Raw genomic sequence first — 20,832 nt, 5'->3', positions numbered from 1 at the left:
TGCAGACTGTAAAGACTACCACAATATATATGATTATTGTTGCGTATTTATTCATTTACCAGGTATAATAAATTAGACATCAGGGTGTCATCTGACACAACATAAAAGAGAATTTGAATATTATGAATTATTGGTAAATAATTATATAAACTCAATTATATTTCTAAACTAGAGCAATTCTATCCCATTGGAATAATGTTTGTAAAAGTCTACAGTTAGTCTGAAAATAGCCTTTCAATCAGATCCACTGATCTGCCCTATTAATTTCTACAGTCTTATTTCTCTTTTTTTCCCCAGAAAACAGCTCTGGGAGGGGATGGGCAGGGGGGAGAGTCAACATCAAGGAGTCACTATATTCACAATTTAAATGCTAATAATTTATCAGTTTAAGCCAACTATTCAGGCAACGCAAACTACCCAAAAAGTCTCCTGCTGGGGATTTCCTTAGCATGTGGAAGTCCTCAGCAAGCATAAAGCTGGCACAGCTGGCTCTTATGTCTTCCTCCCTGCAGCCTGGTAATGTGATTGGAGAGATCCAGAGTGTGCTGTGCTCTTTCTGTCCACAGCTGGCATTTAGTCCCTTGCTGAGCAAATTAAAGCAGAATCCAATGCCTCTTGGGGTTGGTGTTTGGGCAGAGAATCAAGGAACCAAAATTGGTTGTTGGTTTTCTACTTTTTATTTCCGCTCTGTTGAGCTGACCTGTGTGAAAGAGAGCATATATCCTTTTCTAAACACTTCCTTAGGCTCAGACACAATCCCTTGGCCTCCTAACTTGCTTATTTGGAGCTCCAACACTCTTGAAGGGAAGCAGGTACCGTGGAGTATCCAGAAAGACTCTATCTTCCCTTACCTCTGACGCAGCAGGTGCACAGATGGCAAGCTGCTTGGCAGCTATAGGAAAGAGACAACAGTTCCTCCAACAGCCCCCAGCTATCAGAGCTGTTCCTGGGGCGACATGAGAAACTATCCCTCTTACCTTCCACTGCAGAGTGGGTGGACTGATTTAAGCTCTTCAACTGACAAGTTATATGATGTCTTGGGGAACACATTATTACAGTATTTATAAGTATAAATATTCTTATTAATGTCCTCACTCTCAAATGAGCACATCTTAGAGTTTCAAAGGCCTAAGTGGTGCCAAACCTCTGGTTTAGACAACCTTGTACTGCTGAGGAAGTGTTCACATTGGTGGGCTTTTGGGGAGGTGTAGCCTATCTCTATCTGTGACTCACAGATCTGGTTTGCCTCCAGAACAGCAAGGCAGAGGCCAAAGACCCATTGTTGGGATCTGTGGACCAGCCCGCTGTGAGGAAGGAAAATTTTCAGGTAACAAATACATTTTCTTATTTTTGCACTGCCTCTAAAAAATATGTAAGACTGACACCAACTCTTTCATAGTTTTCAAAGCATACTTATATAAGATTCTTTAACGTATCGTGTGTGTAATCAACCTCTCAGCCCTGCAATATTTTTGCAATTTTTTGGACTAACACAGCAGTGATTAACTAGGACTACATCTAACAGCCCACCACCTTTCTAATTGCTTTTCTAATACTTTATGCCATATCAATGTTAAAAATATTTCCCCCTTACTCTGTATCTAAGAAAACTAGAGAGAAACTCTGTATAAGGGTAATAATCCTCAGGTGTTGATAGTTGTAATATCAGATGAAATGCCCACAAGAGTTAAGCACTTTACAAAAATGGCAATACATTTTGGTTCTACTGTCAATCATCTTTCTAATCCAAGCAAATTGCTTTTCTGACTGAAATAAGCCTTTAAGCAGACAAGCCAATATAAAAGTGCAGATTGCAAAGAGCTCTGTTTAATAAATACAAGCATGTGCAGAGAACTATTTGTTTATGTCTGCTTATTTATGTCAAAAGCAATTGTAATTAAACAGGAATCCAACCTCAGAAGTAGTACTTTACTTGATTGTTCTCATCAGAAGTGTCATATAACCCCAGTGTTTAGGGCATGTCAGAGAAGCCATTATTTTTTGCCTGTAATAGATGCCTACTGATAAATAGTCTGTTCAAGTGATAGTGTTTTTGAGTAAAGGTAATTGTCTCCCTCAATCAAAAATGAGAGACAATTTCATACCAATTCTAGAAGGTTTCTAATCAGGTCACAGAAATTATTAGCTGTAGTTCTTAAGAGAGAGTTATTGATATCTCATTTTTTAAAAATATATAAAGTTAAGTGTTCAGCTATTTATACATATGTGCACGTGAATGAGGCATTAAATACTTAATATTTATGTCAAAATATTAAAATAGTATATCAAATTTAGTGTGTTCTATTGGTCCTAAATAATTGCTGATTTTTCACTTTGTATAATTTTGTTTGCAATTAGACTGAAAATATCTGTGATTCTGAGGGTACGTCTAAACTACATGCCTCTGTCGGCAGAGGCATGTAGATTTGTTTGTTCAGCAAAGGCAAATGAAGCCGCGATTTAAATGATCGCGGCTTCATTTACATTTACATGGCTGCCGCGCTGAGCCGACAAACAGCTGATTAGCTGTTTGTCGGCTCGCGCTAGTCTGGACGTTCCCCCTGTCGACATCAAAGCCCTTTGTCGGCAGCCCCGGTAAACCTCATTCCACGAGGAATAACGGGGCTGCCGACAAAGGGCTTTGATGTTGACAGGGGGAATGTCCAGACTAGCGCGCGAGCCGACAAACAGCTGATCAGCTGTTTGTCGGCTCAGCGCGGCAGCCATGTAAATGTAAAGGAAGCTGCGATCATTTAAATCGTGGCTTCATTTGCCTTTGCTGATCTGTCTAATCTACATGCCTCTGCCGACAGAGGCATGTAGTCAAGACACAGCCTGAGAGTTCTGTAATTATTATTTCATTATTGAGTTCTCTATATAACCATTTTCAGTAATGAATGTGCATTCACAAAACCAAGAGTTCAATGAGGTTTGCTTCCAGGAAAGTCAATGTGAACTGTGTGCATGCACTTAAAGGCAAATCTTTTCCCTTTTGATCTAATATATAAAGGAGAAAGTTTGTAAGTTTGTGAGCTAATAACTTGGATACTATAAGAGCTACCACAACCAAACTTTGCATGGGATAACCTTTCATCCAGGAGAAGGTTTTAAGGTGCTTTTGGACCTAATTGGACTTGAGTTCAAGCTGTAAAAATCAAAAAGTAATCAGCCACGCTGTGCTGCAGGGGCCGCCCTGCCCACCCTAGGTCTTGTGTCTGCTGCGTGTAGCCCCCAGCGCTGTCCAGGACTGGATTCTCCCACCCATGAGGATACATAAGCGACCCTCTCCCCCCCCGCCGCCTCCCACCCAATGCTGGCATGCAGTGCCCTGACCCCCACACGCACAACAGCTCGGGCACCCGCCCTACCCCCCGTGGCACCTGCGCGAGCTGGGGCACCCCTCCCACGTGTAACCTCGCCTCCACCCGGGGTTGCAATTCCACTCCTCCAGGGTTGACACAGACCTATATTTTAATCCTTATAGAAATCAGTGCAACTTGTGTACCACTCAAAAAAGATAATGGACTACTGTTTTTCTACATTTTGTTCCTCCGGTGTCCCAAGGAACGCCTCGGAACTTCAGCTAGTATGTAATAAAGTAAAGAAAACCTATTTTTATTGTTCACTATGTAATTCTGTAGAAAAGGGAACATTTCAAGAGCAAGAGTTGGGCTGTAAGTGCATCATCAAAAGTCACCTGTTTTAAGAACAGGTAGCTATAAACTTAGGTCCAATGCCTTCAAACCCTTTCTCATTTGAATAGTCCTTCTCACAAGAGCAATATCATTGACTTCAGCTGGACTGTGCCTATCACTAAGGATTTGTAGTATTGGGCCTATTTTTTACCTTTAGCATTTATAAAAGTGAACAAGGTAAACAGGTAGATGGGAGTGCGGCAGTCTGCACAGAAGATAGGAAAGAGGGGTGAAATCTTGGCCTGTGAAAGTCAGTGGCAAAACTTTCACTAATTTGGTGGTGACAGGGTATCCAGGATATATGCTGTTTGCAAGAAGAGGAAAAATATAAAGTATTTTAATATGTAAGGCTCATGAGCATATTTAGCATGCACTAAGACTGTAACAATGAATGCATAACAAATTATTAATGTTTTAATTTGCTGCCCAAAAATGGGAGAAAACTAAGTATTATTCCTTTACTTACTCAAATATATATATAGACAGAGAGAGAGTGTGTGTGTAACAAAATCAATTTATCTGTGTTTTTGTATAGCCCAGTTATTTGCGTATATGGTAATGCACAGCTAGACATGCTAAATGCTATGAAAATGAAATTTGTGGCAAAGAATGCATGAGCCATCATTTAGGAAATATGAGGCAGAATAAGCCAAACCCTCTTTGCCTCACTCAAGTGTGAGTTCAGGGTATTGTAATTTTGTTTGATCTTATATAATTTCTCATATGTAACGGTACATCTAGACTGCAGGCTTCTTTCGAAAGAACCTTTTTTAGAAGAGATCTTCTGAAAAATCTTCTTTAGAAAGAGAGTGTCCACACTGCCAGAGCGCATCGGAAAACCAATCTGCTTTTTTGGAAGATAGTGTCCATTCAGTATGGATGCTATCTTGCATTTAAGCTGTGATTACTATGTACAATGTGGCCACCAAGGCACCTGTGCTTTTTCCTGGAGGCCTCTTCTTTAGAAAAAACTCCCTCTTCCACGTCCATATATGCCTTTTTCTGAAAGAACTCTTTCGGAAAAGGCGTTCTTCCTTATAGAATGCGGTTTACCAATATAGGAAAACTCCCTTCATTCTTTAGATATTCCTTCGAAAGAACGCAATAACAGTGTGAACGTAAGTGAAATGTTTTTTGAAAAACAGCCGTTTTTCCCAAAAAAAAAAACCCAACAACCCTGCAGTCTAGACACACCTAATTGAAGTCAGCTTACACACAGCCTCACAAATAAGAACATACACTATTAGATGATAGATAGTAATTTGACACAAACTGTAATGATCTGGAGATTATAAACCTAGCACATAAGATATTTCTTGGCAGTTGTTTTTTATGTGTGGTCTTTTATAAAAAGTAATTTAAAATAGACATCTAAGAGACAATTAAAGTGAAATAGTATTTCTGAAGCTAGGTTAGCTCTACTGAATCATTGTTCGGAGAAAAAAACTTTAATTATATTAAATTCATCTTGAGATAATAAAGAAGACACTTAAGAATTAATGAGTCAAATCATGGTTTCCCCTTTTTTAGCCATATGAAAGAAGTCAGTAATATGCACTCATTAATTAGTTATAATTGCAGTACAATGTATTTGTGCTGTAAAGAAATCTGTGGTGAAATGACTGTTTTTATTTTACTCTCTTTTATGATGACCGTGAGGAAAAGATTAGGGATTAAAAGAAAGAACCATAGAAGTGCATTTTTCATTTTAAGTTTAGCTTAAATGACCATTTTTGTATTGTATTGTATTTTTGTTGCAGCTTCAAACAACATATCAGAGATAGTGTATTTTTGATCAAATATATATCGTGTGTTGTATGCTCTTCATTTTGCTAACATTACTTCATCCTGGGCTTTCTTTCTGCTAGAGATTTCCAAACTAGGTGACTGTTGTATGCCAGTTAGTTTGTTTCCTTTTCTTTCTATGGTTGATAATTTAGCAGGTCTATTTTAGGATTTGTTCTCCCTAAAGTGCATAAAGCACTTCTGATTGTTTACCCTTAAAGCTCCAGAGACTGAGGAAAGTCTCCAGGCTGCTGCTGTTTATTGTACACAGTTGAACTGTTAAGGGTTTATTTTCAACAGGAGGTAGATAAGTAGAGATAAAGACCAATGGTTCACATCACCCTTCCAGTGCAGCTTGTACAGTGCTGGATATGACTTATTTTATATATTTATTTTTACCTTTAAATTTATTCAGTTTTCTCATAAATACTAATTTGGCCATTGGTGGTGATAGTTCACTTTGTGTTTGTAGTTTCTGCTGCTAGTACAAAAGTGGCTGTTCGATTTTCTTCACTGTCTGCTAGCAGCAGCAGTCAAAATTACAGGCTAATGGTGAGGTGAACAGCTATAATGTATGATAATCAATAGTCCAAATCTGCTTCCTCTGATACAACATAAAAGAGTGAAGTAAAAAGCTACAGATTTTCAGCAATGTAGTGCAAAAGCTTGTGCACTGCTGGTGGTTTTCCCTTCAAGGTCATCTTGTATTTTTTCCTCACAAAACTGGGTTGGTTTTTTTTTTTCCTTCATATTTAATTCAGTTGGTGCTAGGATGTCCAGGGAACAGACATGGAAGGTTAGTCAATACTGCAAATATGATGCAAGTATAAAAAACAGAGTTAGCCAATTCAGGAAACTAGAGGAGAAAGCTAGTTACGATATATAAAGATTAGTACTCATTTTATTTAAAGGGAATGCCAAGTCTAATAAATAATAGATTTCTCTTTGTGTACTTTATTGATGAGGGATAAATAGTATGTAAGAGTTACATACACATCTACTATATATTTTAGAAACTATGTGTATCTGTGCCATTCCATAGATCTTCTTCTGAGCATTTTAGTTATAAAAAACTTGAAATTAGCAGGAATATATTTTCTTCTTTGTAGATACGGTTTCAAAAAGTTGGCTTGTATATGTTAAAATTGTAAGTGTCTTAAAATAGTTGGCACATATGCACTGTGTGTTTGGTTTTTTAACATAACCTACTCTCAGCATCTGCCAATCTTCCCCGGTCTCTGTTCATATGCACATTTGACAAGGAAGCTCAGAGGGAGTACAGGTTGCATCTCTATAAACAATAACTCTCTGGTGAAGGAACTTCCATGGTCTGACAGGACCACGGATGTTCCAGAATCAGAGAGTACTGGTGCACTACAGGAGTTGGAGGGCCCAGGAGCCTGGTGCAATGCAGCAAACAGACCAGCTGGGTTGCGGCTCAGCTGGGCAGAGGGAGGGGAGCTGGGAAGGCTGGTGTGCAAAACAGCTGTGCTTCCGGGGGAGCCAGGGGGCCTTATGTGCAGCTCAGTTGGGCTGGAAACAGTTGGGAGAGGAGGGAAGGAACCTAGCTGAGTTGCAGGGGGAGCCAGTGGGGCAGTAGGGCAGGGAGTGGGGCCTGCAGCAGAGGGGCAAGAAATGACCTCCCCTGCTCTGGTAAAATCCCTCATCTGGGACCAGTCAGGTTCTGAGGGTGCCAGACCAGGGAGGTCCAACCTGTACTGACTTTTTTCGTATGAGTGAATGTGTCTAAGAAGGTTTGCCAAGGCTATCTGCTTTGATAGAATGATTGACAGTAAATAGAAAAGTAGAGTGAACTCCTATATCTTTGCTTGAGTAGTGCAAAGCATTCTGCCCTACCCACCTAGCAAATATTACATGGGATGGCACTTTTTGGTATAGCATTTCCCAGGCTTTTTTGAAGATGACAAACTATATTAAAATCATATTAAGGGTGCATTTTGAAACACACAAATCAGGAAATGAATGACTTGTGCAAGAAATCTGTGTATTACACATAGTTAACAAGAAACATTTAGAAATGTTTTAAATAGATGTTAATAAGAGAGGCATTAGTTCTACTTTTCCATAGTAATTTGCCGATAAAGCCAGAAAAAGAAATAAAATTACTCTACACTCTTCTGTTTAGAGGACAGAGCTGTCATGGGATATTTGGGTTCCACTCCCTCCTCTAATGAATATGTTTCATACAGGAGCGGACTGGCAATCAAAATCGGCCTGGGAACGGCCCTCCCCATGATGTCACCCCTGCCTGCCCCTCAAGCCCGCCCCCTTTCCCTGCGTCACGTCCAGTACACAGTACACACGGCGGGGCAGGCTCCGTGTGCTACATACAGCGCAGACGCAGAGCTGCTCAGGATGCGGGGCAATGACGGTCCGTCACGGGTGGATAAGATGGCCCATCATGGATGGATATGACAGCCCACTGGGAAATTCCCAGTGTCCCGCTGGGCCAGTCTGCCCCCGGTTTCATACAAAATAGAAGAAATGTTAATAGAAGGGAATGAGAGACTTCAGCTCTGGAATATCCTATTCGTAGGAGCATTTACCTATTTTTGGTATAGATGTTTGTACAATATAAAATATTGTTTGCCCTAAACCTGGGTCTGGCATAATTTGTAGAGAGATATGCCATTTTAGTAAATGAAAAATAAAAAAACGTTTCTCTAGCAGGTTAATTGAAGTTTTTATTTTGTTTGCTTTGAGCATTTTTTGATTGGTTGGCTTCAGGATTTTTTCCTGAGTTTTGGTCAGCCATTTATTTTTAATTTGAATCTTTGGGGGAGGAGGTGAAATTTTCAAGCAGTTCTGATAGAAATGGGCTAGTTGGTGAAATGTAGATGAATGAAAAATATAATTTATTTGTGTGACTCTGCATTTTTATCATTTACCAATTGTCACCACATACTTATTTTCAAGTGGGCACTGGGTGAGGCACCACTGACTTCTTATTAATTCTGGGTAAAAACAGTCATGACAAACATCAGTACTAGTTTTTAAGGTCTTCTCAGCCCTCTTTTGGTATGTCCCCTTCATTTTCTTCTTTTACTCCCTGTTTTTCCATTTTTACTTTGTCCCATCCCTATTAAGAAGAGTGTCCAACTTCTTGTTCTCCAGAGATCCTCTACTAATTTCTTCCATAAATTGTTCCTGCTGTTTTCTCTTCCATGAGAATTTCTCCATAGTTTCTTTCCTCCATAACAATGTACTTTGTTTCATATTTATGTATCTTGTCAGTCTTAGAATTTAAGCTCACTGGGGGAAGAGGGGAAGGAGGGGTCAGGAACATATGCAGAGCACTGCATGTATTCAGAGCACTCTATAAATGATTATTAATAATATATCTTGGTTAACGTGCTCACCTGGAATTAAATTACTTTACTAAGAACGGTTGTAGTACAGTATTAAATAAACTTACCTCAAGCTTCATTCATATATTTGAATTTTTGAAGTTTAAATGATCAATGCTTTTTTATGGTACTGGATCCTGCTAGATGCCTCTGTATGTTTTTATCTTAGTCTGAGTATGTGTGTGTAATGTCTGGGTGGATACATTTAATACATAGAGATGAGTATTTAAAATTATTGAATAGTTATTATCTGATCCTAACAGAAGGAATTCACGTGCAGTACACTTTGATGTCAAGTCAGTAAGAATTACAGGTGCTCAGCATTTTCAGGATCAAGACCTTTTGTGTGTGTTTTTGTTCACGGGCATATTTCAGGATTTCAGTCTTTTTAGCTGAACTGCAATTCTAGATATAAACAGTTTTTATGGCTACCAAAATTATTAAAAGAAAATAATGATTTGGAGGCCTGTCTGCTACTTTAATGTGTGGAAATTCTTAGTGACTGAGAAATCATGTATAGAAAACTTGGGACTCAAGACATCTGAGATTTACTTTCTCAGTATTGGCTGGAGGGTCCTTAGAATATGGGCAGTAGTTCCCCTTCTTAGAATCAAGAATCCCTTAATAAGTGATCCTAACATAGGGCTCATCTAGACTACTCTAGAGTGTCAAAAGAGGATATGCATATGTTGTGGGAATTTGCATATCTCTTCCGAGCTCTGCTTTCAAAAGTGAAAGTAGTTTAGGCGGTGCTTTTTTGGCAAACCTCCCCCCCCCCCCATTGTTGAAAAGCCGTGTAAACCTCATTTTTTGAGAAAGAGCAGAATTCCTGCAGAATTTGCATATCCTCTTTCGACACTCTAGCCTAGTCTAGATGAGCCCAAAGAGCTGGAGTCATGCATGTAGTGGAGTTGTAGGCTGAAGAATGACAGTCATAAGAACATAAGAACGGCCGTACTGGGTCAGACCAAAGGTCCATCAAGCCCAGTATCCTGTCTGCCGACAATGACCAGCACCAGGTGCCCCAGAGAGGGTGGACCAAAGATAATGATCAAGCGATTTGTCCTCCTGCCATCCTTCTTCAGCCTCTGACAAACTGAGTCCGGGGACACCAATTTTATCCCCTGGCTAATAGCCTTTTATGGACCTAACCTCCATGAAATTATCTAGTCCAAAAATAATTGGTTTGATACATGATGGCCAGCCAAAATAATTTTTTAAAGCAGGAAGAGATAGATTCTCCAGAAGATTTATGGCCTAATTCTGACTGTTAGTCACCATTGAAATGACCAGCACTCAACTGCTGCCCATTTCTGTTGCTGCCTGAATTTCCATCATTTCAATCTCCTTAGCAGATTCATTTCTGCAAGTGAGAATGCACATAGCTGTCTCATCTAGGCAACTGTTTAGATATGAGCCACAGGCACATACCTCATGTGGAAGCCTCAGGAGGATCTCAAACTAGTTCTTCCCCCTGCCTCTGTTGTCTGTGGCATTCTAAGAGAACTACTAAAACCCACTCAGAACTACTTCAACTTTTAACCTTCTAAAATATTTAGAATACTCAGCTGAGATTTGGTCATTCCAAATCAATTCAGACTTATGTGGAAGACGGGTTTCCACATAGGTCTTACCTGTCCCAGCAAAGTGTCCTCATCGTTGGTCTAGAGTGTACCCTGAGATAGGTTTCTCTCAGTCTGTCCTGTTGGAGGTCTTCCACTTTTTATAATTAACTAGGCATTGGAGAACAGGGACTCGGTCTCCTGTGTCCTAGTTGAGTGCCCTAACTACTGTACTAAAGAGTCATTCTCTCTCTAGCTGTCTCTCCCAACGAATATTTAAGTACTTACACACACAAAACAACAAGAAGTCCAGTGGCAACTTAAAGACTAACAGTTTCATTATGGCGTAAGCTTTGGTGAGTTGCAACTTATTTAATCAGATGCATGAAGTAAAAGAAAAAGAAACAGATCTTAGGGATATAGCCATGGAAATGTTACATCCAAGCTCATTCAATCAGGATGAAAACAGATAAGAAGGTGAAAATGTTCTGCCTAAAGGAGAAAATTACTTCTCGTAATGAGACATTCCTAGTCCCTATTCAAACCCATCCTGATGGTGTTAAATCTGCATATTAATTCATATTGTTTGAATAGGGCCCTGATTCAGTGATCTTGGATGTAACTCTCTGATCTCTGTATGCCTATAATCTGTTTCTTTTACTTTATGTATCTGCTAAAGTAAGTGGCAACTCATGAAAGCTTATGCAATAATAAAATTGTTAGTCTTTAGTGTACAGCTGGACTCCTTGTAGTTTTTGTTGAAACAGATTAGCACAGCTATCTCGCTGATATTTATACACAGCTGAACAGGAAAAACCGAAAGAAACTTACCTGAGAATATGTCATTGCCCAGTGGTTAAGGTGATCTTCTGAGAGGGGGAAGACCCAAGTTTCTTATTTGCATCAGGTAGAAGGGAAAATTTAATGAGACTAGGTACTGTAACTGGTGGGCTGAAAGATGGAGGGGTACCATAATTAGCAACAGCACCTATTTCTCTTTAACTTATTCACTCTACAGGGAGTGTAGGTGCCTAATTCGGGACTGTGGATTACTCCTAGTGGTAAGGCACCTAAAAGCTAGATGTGGTAACACATTAATCTCTCCATTGATCTAGCCCAATGTACTTATATATGCCTTTGAACTGAATTGTAGGACTAGAAATTTCCACATTTCATCTTTAAAAATGTAATGAACAAAAATGTGTTATTTATCTATATTCCATTATTTCTCTGATAAACTAGAAATTTAAAAGTCCTGGTTGAAAGCATTATCAATTCAAATAGTGTGTCAAGGCTTATCATTCTTCCAAATTGCATGTATTGAGCCAATACATTTTCACATACTTTCACCAAAACAAAAAAGGAAGAAACTGATTACATGATCCATTTTCACAGCTAATAAAATAGCAGTATGCATTTTTGACAAGCTTATACTGAATCATGCAGATGGAAAATTCCAGTTCTCTATTCTCAGCAGGAAAAGTTGTTTTAGTGGTATTGGGTTTTTGTTGGTGGTTTTTTTAGTTTTTTTTTTTTTTAGAAAATCTTTTTATTTCATGATTGTCACTCAGCATAGCAATTACAAACAAAATGGAGGTGACAAAAATGAAAACTCTGCTTGCTCTTTTCTAAGAAGTGTTTGTAGTTCCAGAAAGCTGGTCATTGCTCAGTTATTTGATTTGAAAAATTAATCCTGATAATGCCTTATGAGTTCCTTAAGTACTGTTCACTATTTTTCTAGGATGAGTTCTACAGAACAAAGACTAACAGATTTCTACAGCAGATTAGTTTACAGATGAAGCTCAATTCTGCTGAGACTGATTCCCTAATGACCCCTTTTTACTTCCTTTGGGCTATGTGAATGCTTCAATAGTGAGAGAATGGAGTTAAGTAAATATATTGTCTCAACCAGTTAGTTATATTGCAGTTCTCCTGAAATGTTTTAATTATTCCTTTTTTCCATAGTTAAGAAACCAGAGAACAGGAAAGCCCACTGACAGCTAATCATAGCCTATATATTAGTTTAAAGGAACCCCTAATAACAGGAGTTGTTGCTTTTCTCATTTGCTTTACAGAACAAGAAGAGTGTGTTAATTGCACAGATGAATGCAGAGTGCTCGGTCATTCTGACAGGTGTTGGATGCCACAGTTCCCTACAACCAATCAGGCTGAAAATGCAGATTATCGCACAAATCTCTTTGTACCCACAGTTGAAGCTAACGTTGAGACTGAGACTTACGAAACTGTGAATCCCACCGGGAAAAAGACTTTTTGTACATTTGGGAAAGACAAGCGAGAGCACACTATTCTCATTGCCAATGTTAAACCTTATTTAAAAGCCAAACGTGCCCTGAGTCCTCTTCTTCAGGAGGTTCCCTCAGCATCGAGCAGCCCAACCAAGACATGCATTGAGCCTTGCACCTCAACAAAAGGACCACTGGATGGTTGTGAAGTGAAAGCAGGAGCCTTGGCTGAACCAACCAGCCAGTACTTGTCAACTGACAGTCAGTATCTATCTCCTAGTAAACAGTCAAGAGACGTTCCATTCATAGCTTCAGATCAGATGGCTAGGGTCTTAGCAGATGTACATTCCCGAGTGAGCCGAGACTCAAGTGAGATGGACTCTGTTCTGGAGCAGTTAGACCGTTCAAATCGGGATCTAGGGAGAGAGTCCGTGGATGCAGAGGAAGTTGTGAGAGAAATTGACAAGCTTTTACAGGACTGTCGTGGAAGTGACCCTGTAGCTGTGAGGAAGTGAAAAAAAGTATAGGCTGGCATTTACTAGCCTCTTCTGCTTATTTGAAAAAAAAAAAGAAAAAAAGATCGCCCCTGGTTATAACAGTTTTACAGGGATGAAGGAAGACCAATGCTGCTTTAAGGCTTTTAGTGAACATCTGAAGTGCCCACAAGTATGTTCTTTTCACTGCTCTTTCTTTTTCACAGAAAATACTGGTTTCGTTTTGACCAAACTTTCATTAGGACCGTGTGAAGTACATTAAGAACCAAGAGAAAGAAGGAAAGACGGTGCCATTTTGACAATCTGATAGGAAGGTATGAGACAGGAGGAATAGAACTACGTCTGATATTTTAAGACTGTCCTCAATAGTTGATGCTGACTTTACTGTTTACCTATAAACCCCATGAAAAGCAGGGTTGAATCATTCTGATCTGTGGTGAATTTCCAACAGTCACCACAGTCTTCTACTGAAAGTCCTAAAAAAAGTTTTTGTAGTAGTCCAAGCTACACCAAACATTAACACTCATTTGTGGTAAACATTTCTGTATAAAGTTATTTGTCACAAAAATGAAACAAAAACATGAACAAAAGTCATTCCAGATCATTATTCAACAAAAACATATCCTGGTCATTAGTAACACACTTCATATCATATTAAAGTTATATGTAAAATGATATAGTCCATTTTGTCCTGCACACACATAAGCTAATTCACTTGATAAAAAGAAACAAAAGTTTTAATACCTACTTAGCATTTTAGTGTCCAACAAAAATATAAACAGTTAGCACTAAGTTAGAAACAAACCTGATGTATAATACAGGTTTTCAAAATTGTTACCTTTGAAGGGTAATACATGACACAAATTAACATTATTAACACTTTTTTATTAATTTGTGGACACTAAAATAGCTCAGGAAAGTGAAAATGTCTTAGACATCTACACAAATCACATGACCATTTAAATGTGCAAATGTAAGAAGATTCAATGTGTTTACATCAAATGACATATTTTTATTGATTTATTGCAGATTCAGTGCATATGAGCCAAATTGTTAAGTGTATAAGAGCTATATTGTGTATTTTATTAAATTAATATATAGTTGTGTTGCAAAAATATTTGGGCTTATATTGTAAATGGCAAGTGTTGCCTCAGTAGCTGTCGAACTCTATGAGTTTTGTTTTCTCCTGCTTCCTTTTGCCCATGGAGTGTGGGAAGCAGTGCCTCAGAGCAAAGTCTCTTGTTTAATGTATGGTCTACAAAGTACTTCAGTACATAATCTGTTCAGAATGTGTTTGAGTGAGCTGATGGAGCTAACTGAACGGCCTACAAATACAACTATCAATCATGGTTATGTGCAAGTCCTTCTATTGCAAACCCATGTTTAATAACAAAAATTACACTTGAACCAACACCTGAAACCTCCTTGTTTTTTTTTCCAAGCACATACACAGCCACGTTTAGATAACATATTCTTGGTTGAAATCACCACTGATCCTAATATTTAATATTTTATGCTACTGTTAAGTCCATAGAGTATAAAACTGTGTCAGAGCCTGTGTGATACAAGCACTGTTTTTTCTGGTTTCTTGGAAAATGCTATAGTTTACAAAGACGTTGGGTGTGGGCTGCTTCTTTTTAGTTGGTTTGTTTTTAACTTTTATTTTTAAATTGCTTTGTTTTTGTCTTGTTGAAATAATTTGCAAAATAATCTCTCTCCCACTTTCCCTCTTTTTAACCTCTACCCTTCTGTACTATGTTTAGCAAATTTCACAATTGCTTCTAGACAAAAATTGAAAAAATACACATTTACATATTTGCTTAAAATGAAACTAGCACAAGCACAAGAAACAGCAGCTGACAAAAAAAATAGACTAAAATTTTCCTCTGGGTATTTTAAATACTCTCTATAACATAGCACCATGATATACAATTCTAGAAAATGATGGTTCTGGATTACACAAAATATCTTTAATTTTATTGAAAAGAGTGAATTTACTTCACGTTGGCCATATCAGATCCCACAAGGCCATACATAAATAATCAGTTCAAGAATACTAGTATTCACATTAATATCAGTTAAGAATATTAATATTGATATTAATATCAGAATATTAATCAATTCAAGAAACAGTGTTGTCCAATATCTGGTTGTGATGTTGTGTATTCCGTGTAAAAGGTGTTCTCATCTAGTCAATCATACAATGAATTGTCTTTGGTTATTGAAAACCAGCCATTCCAAAAGTTTGCTCTCAGCTTCTGTTGTACAAAAAGTCTACAATCATATATAAACAAGGGATGAGGTACATGTTTTATCAAGCTACTTTCCATAATTTGGACAAGCTGTGTTTTTAAAATGTGTTGTTGTCTGTGTTCTACAGTATTATTTTGCCAAGAGATTCAAAGTTGATTTTGCTTGATAGCTAAAATTCCATGGCAGAGAAAGGATTCCTTTTTGGTTTGTCTGTAGTTTATCCATATTTCCCTGGTGTCCATCACTTTAGTTTATGATCACCATGCTTTTAATTCAGACAGTGAGATCCTTTATTCAGCTAAGCCTAAACCACTATATAAATGTAGTCAAGTGAGGGAGGCTTGTGTATTTTTTAAACAATTTTAACGCTGACTAACCAATTGTACAATTCATTGTAAGTGTCTGAAAACATAAAAATACAACATTCTAAGAAAGGGCTGTGCCAGCCAAAAAAGAAAATTTACCTTAAGGCTCTCTGTCACTAGTGATTTACTAGCTAGAGCTGTTTAAAACATTATCTGTATTTAGTAGTGATTATTTATTTACCGGTCTGAGGTAATTCGGAATTCATGACTCACAGCTTTATAGCTGAGTTTAGGAAATCTTGTGGGGTTTTTTAACTTGATTTGTCCAACAACTGCCTTGTGTTGCAGATTTCTGGCATATTGCTTCCAATGGGTGTGTCTAGACCTCATCCCTCTTTTCACAGAGGAATGTAAATTAGACACTTTGAAATTGCAAATGAAGCCAGGATTTGAATTTCCTGTGCTTAATTTGCATAATCGCATCATGGCGCTCTTTTGAAAGAGCGCTATTTTGAAATTGAAACCTTAATCTAGATACGGTTCTTTCAAAAATAGAAGCCTTTTTTGAAAGATCCTATAAACCTCACTTTTTGAGGTTTACAGAGTCTTTCGAAAAAGCCTTCTCTTTTTGAAAGAACTGTGTCTAGACTTCAATTTTACTTTTGAAATAGCGCTTTTTCAAAAGAGCGCTATGATGCAATTATGCAAATGAAGTGCAGGAAATTCAAATCCCAGCTTCATTTGCAATTTTGAAGTGTCTAATTTACATCCCTCTGTGAAAAGAGGGATATAATCTAGACACACCCAATGAGGCAGTCTCAGAATACGATAATCTGTTTCATAGTTTAGAAGTCATCTCCTGCTGCTGTTGATCCATCATCATCAACTGATAAAGTTTACTTTGGAGGAGGTTTTGAGGTTAAGTTAGCATCTGTGTGATTATGTGAAGAAAATACCACACAGGGAAGAAATAAAATATAACTCTCTATCCCTCTGCTTCACTGCCAACAAATGGTAACAATCCATCAATTAAAACTAAAGCCCATGGATTATTTTTTGCATTCTTTAAGTACATAAGGCAGATTTTAGAAGTGATTTTTAATACTAACTGAAAATTTCCACCAGACATTTGTAAAAACAGTTATTGTCACAAGGAGAAAATCTATTATGCAGCTAATAAACATGTGTGAAATGAGTGGAGAGGAATGGAAGTTTTCCGCTTGTATATTAACCAAAGCAAATAGTTACATTTCTTATGATTTCAGAAAAAGTTGACCAACCAAATCATAAACAACTGAACTAAAAATCAGTTAGATTCTTTTTCTAGCTCTGTCCAACAGAATTGAACATCTCTTCAAATGTGATGTGCCATTAGATCAGAAGAGCTTGTCCATTGAGAAATATGACCATTAAAAAGTCATGGATGCTAGTGTTGGAGTTCGATGCTTTATTCAAAGTAGATTTCCAGCTGTTTGTTGCCTAATGGAGTAGAAATCCTGGGTCAACAAGTAGTCTGAAGTCTGGCATATTATACGCCCACTCATTATTGTCTAATTACATTCTTTTGACATCAGGCAGCATTTATCAGTGCATTAATTCAAATGGGAGTTTTGGCTATCAAGATTTGTTGATTTGAAGTGTAATTAAATGAAACCTGATTAAGGTCTTGACTTCTCTGGCCCCATTGTTCCACAGGTTGGCAGTTCACATTTATCAACCCTTGTGTCCCCAATTGCTAAGAGCTGCACTAAGTGATTGGTGAACATCACAAAAAAAACAAAACAAAAAAACAAAAGCAGCATACATTGTATGGATTATTTCAACCGCTATTGTTTAATGGCTGTGTTTAACGTGACCTATCTGGAAAATGAGGACTACGAATAAAAGAATTACTAATAGTGGTGTTGCCTGCTCTTACATTCATTAACAGAGAAGAAATGTGCTAAACACTGCATACCACAGGGAGCCTGATGGTAATTACTCTGGAAAAGCAACTTGTGGCAATGCGGCTGCTACAGCTAGTTAACAGTTTGCCAAAAAAATGACAGTTTCTGCTTCATTTATTAGAAATGTGTAACCATTTTCTCTCAACAGGAAAGGGGTGAAGACTTTTCATCAAGCTGGGTATGGTTATCCTTTAAGCAGCTGATATGATGAAGCTCTACAGGCTATTATTACAACAGTATAGAGGTCCATTAATAGGACAATTTGGTTTACTTTACTGAAGTGAACTTACCAGAAGTATTATAAATGAGGGTCTCAGTTCTCCAAAGCTGTCAGCCTAACAGGAAAAATTAAATCACTGCTCAAGTGTACAAGTGGAAAAATAATCCCAAAAAATGTAGGGTTTTGTTTTTTGTTTTTAATCTTTCTCATTGTCTTGAGTAACAGAGATAAGTCATCTCTAGACATACTTTGCTGTAAGCAATGTGACAAAGCAGTGTGTGTGTGTGGGGGGGGGGAGGTAGAGGGATGTGATTAAGTCTTAAATCTGGCTGCCTGAGTTTTTGACAAAATATACAGTCCTAACGATCCTGTAACTTGTTCAGTTTTTATATCAAGATGAATTCACCAAATGATGTGCCAAAGGGCTTTTTTTTATAGTGCTCTAATTTGATATCTTCTATGGTTACCCATGTGGCATAATGATAATAGGTTGGATGTTTTTTCCATGATGGGGAGTTTTTTCAATGAATTTTCAACCAACCAGAGACTAGTGCTTGCTTTTGACAAATTCATATTTAGATAACCCAGGATACTACAGGTATTAGGAAACTATTTGTAAATACCCAACTTCAGATCTAGCTCATGGTTATGTTAGCATGCTCTGTTATCCTCTGCAGTTCTGTATTACAAGAGGCTGATCTTTACAGTCCAATATAGGCTAGATAGCTATTTACTCATCCCATGTCTTCTATAACTCTATTATGCAGAAAGAAAACCACCCGGCATGTAATTAGCTGACTACCCTGAACACAGAAAACCCCTATTGTTTTCTTCTGTGCTTTCTGCTGCATATGTTTGTCTTCCTACAGGCTGCATTCCAAAATCTTGCTAGCCTTGTCTATGCAGAATCCTGCCAGAATGTACCTTATGCTGCTGAAGTCCTGGTTTGACATGGAGAGGTTTGCTGTCATCAACTCTGTCTGCATAATTCAGAGCTTGGCTGGATGCATGCTATGTGTAGAACAAAAGGGCATAAAACATTCCAGCTTCCCTTTGCCCCAGAATACAGTGTCATTGATTTCTCATTTGGAAAATGGCCAATCTGTTGAATAAAGATTTTCAGATCTCTGCTAAGCCAATCACTTATACCTGTTTCAGGGTGTTCACTCATGGGACAAATAATTCTGTTTTCAATCCCTGTATGTCTGCAACATGAAAGCAACAAAGTATAGTTCTTCATTTAGTTATACATCCCTAAAGGCAGAATTTCACTAACAGTAATAGGGAAATGGCCCTATGCAGTACATGTGTAGCCTGAATTGTGAAAGGTCAGCTTATTATCAGTACTGCGCACGGAAATGGATCAGGAAGTTACTGAGCCATCTTTGAGCCTTTTGAGTGATATTCCGAATGCTTGTGGTTTCATAGGGAACACAATATCACCCTTTGAAAATTGCTTATGATTACTAGTGGTACCCAGCTCACAATATGTTAAACTCAAGATTAAGAGAAACATTCCTCCTAATAGTTAGGAGACAATGTTTCCTTTCTTTCTTTCTTTCTTTCTTTCTTTCTTTCTTTCTTTCTTTCTTTCTTTCTTTCTTTCTTTCTTTCTTTCTTTCTTTCTTTCTTTCTTTCTTTCTTTCTTTCTTTCTTTCTTTAATAGGTACAGGAATCAATCTGTGAAGTCTGTTTTAGTTTCAAATTAAAAGTTCAATGTATAGGCATGCAACTTTGCTCTAATAGTAGGTGTATTAGAGCATATATAATTATGGGTTTTTTATTTACACACAAATGTATTATGTCCGGGAACAACAAGGAGATCTTACAGCATGTCCTGGTTGTCAGTAAATTCAGACTCTAGTAATGTATAGATAAAGGGAGCAGTCAAGGACCATCACCATTTAAACAGGAGACTGTCAGATAAAGTACCTGTGCTGCCACTGTACCATAAGGAGAGAAGCAATCTGTGACTTAGCCAAGACATTCAAGCTTTGTAGGTGGAAACACTATATATTTGAGAGCATCTATGTGTCTATCTGTAAGTCTGTATGGGTATGGCTACACTAGCTCGTTAGTTCGAGCTAGGTAGGGTAATGAGGGCAAGCGGAGTTGTAAATGAAGCCCGGGATTTAAATATCCCGGGCTTCATTTGCATGTTCCCAGGCGCTGCCATTTTTAAATCCCCCTTAGTCCGAACTCCGTGCCCGCAGCTACACGCAGCACAGACTAGGTAGTTCGAATTAAAGATTCTAATTCGAACTACCATTACTCCTCATTCCACGAGTAGGATCTTTAATTCGAACTACCTAGTCCGTGCCGCGTGTAGCCATGGGCACGGAGTTCGGACTAAGGGGGATTTAAAAATGGCGGCATCTGGGAACATGCAAATGAAGCCCGGGATATTTAAATCCCAGGCTTCATTTGCAACTCCGCTTGCCCTCATTACCCTACATAGCTCGAACTAACGAGTTAGTGTAGCCATACCCTGTGGCTACGTCTACACTGGCCCCTCTTCCGTAAGGGGCATGTAAATTTCAGCAGTCGTCGTAGGGAAATCCGTGGGGGATTTAAATATCCCCCGCGGCATTTAAATAAAAATGTCCGCCGCTTTTTTCCGGCTTTTTTCCGGCTTTTTCCGGCTTTGAAGTAAGAATAAGAGCCTCCGGAAAAGGGCACTTTTTCCGGAGGATCGGGGCCAGTCTAGACACTCTTTTCCGGCTTTTTTAAAAGCCGGAAAAAAGCGGCGGACATTTTTATTTAAATGCCGCGGGGGATATTTAAATCCCCCGCGGATTTCCCTACGACGACTGCTGAAATTTACATGCCCCTTCCGGAAAAGGGGCCAGTGTAGACGTAGCCTATGTCTGTTTGTTCAAGAACTCTTCCTAAATGGTAAAAGCTAAGATGACCAAATTTGGTATACAGCTTCCTCTTATCATAACTTAAAGCAAGGTTGGG

General features: G+C 38.3%; 1 protein-coding gene across 9 annotated transcripts in view; it reads left to right on the top strand.

The window, feature by feature from the left end:
- PCDH17 (protocadherin 17) overlaps nucleotides 1-20,832 on the top strand; it is a 288,195-nt gene that overhangs the window by 98,556 nt on the left and 168,807 nt on the right. For 4 of the 9 annotated variants that reach the window (XM_075918927.1, XM_075918929.1, XM_006119376.4 and 1 more), the window contains 2 exons: nucleotides 1,253-1,327; nucleotides 12,486-14,262. The exons of 1 other annotated variant lie outside the window; for it this stretch is intronic. In XM_075918927.1, coding sequence (XP_075775042.1) covers nucleotides 1,253-1,327; nucleotides 12,486-13,168 — 758 coding nt within the window. In that variant the 3' untranslated portion in view covers nucleotides 13,169-14,262. Of the gene's footprint in view, nucleotides 1-1,252; nucleotides 1,328-12,485; nucleotides 14,263-20,832 lie in introns of those variants that run through there. 4 more of the 9 variants (XM_075918930.1, XM_075918928.1, XM_075918933.1 and 1 more) reach the window with 3 other exon arrangements.

Source organism: Pelodiscus sinensis, chromosome 1 (genome assembly GCF_049634645.1).
Source record: "Pelodiscus sinensis isolate JC-2024 chromosome 1, ASM4963464v1, whole genome shotgun sequence".
In the NCBI taxonomy this organism is placed as follows: domain Eukaryota; kingdom Metazoa; phylum Chordata; order Testudines; family Trionychidae; genus Pelodiscus; species Pelodiscus sinensis.
This window is presented reverse-complemented; position numbering and strand designations above follow the sequence as displayed.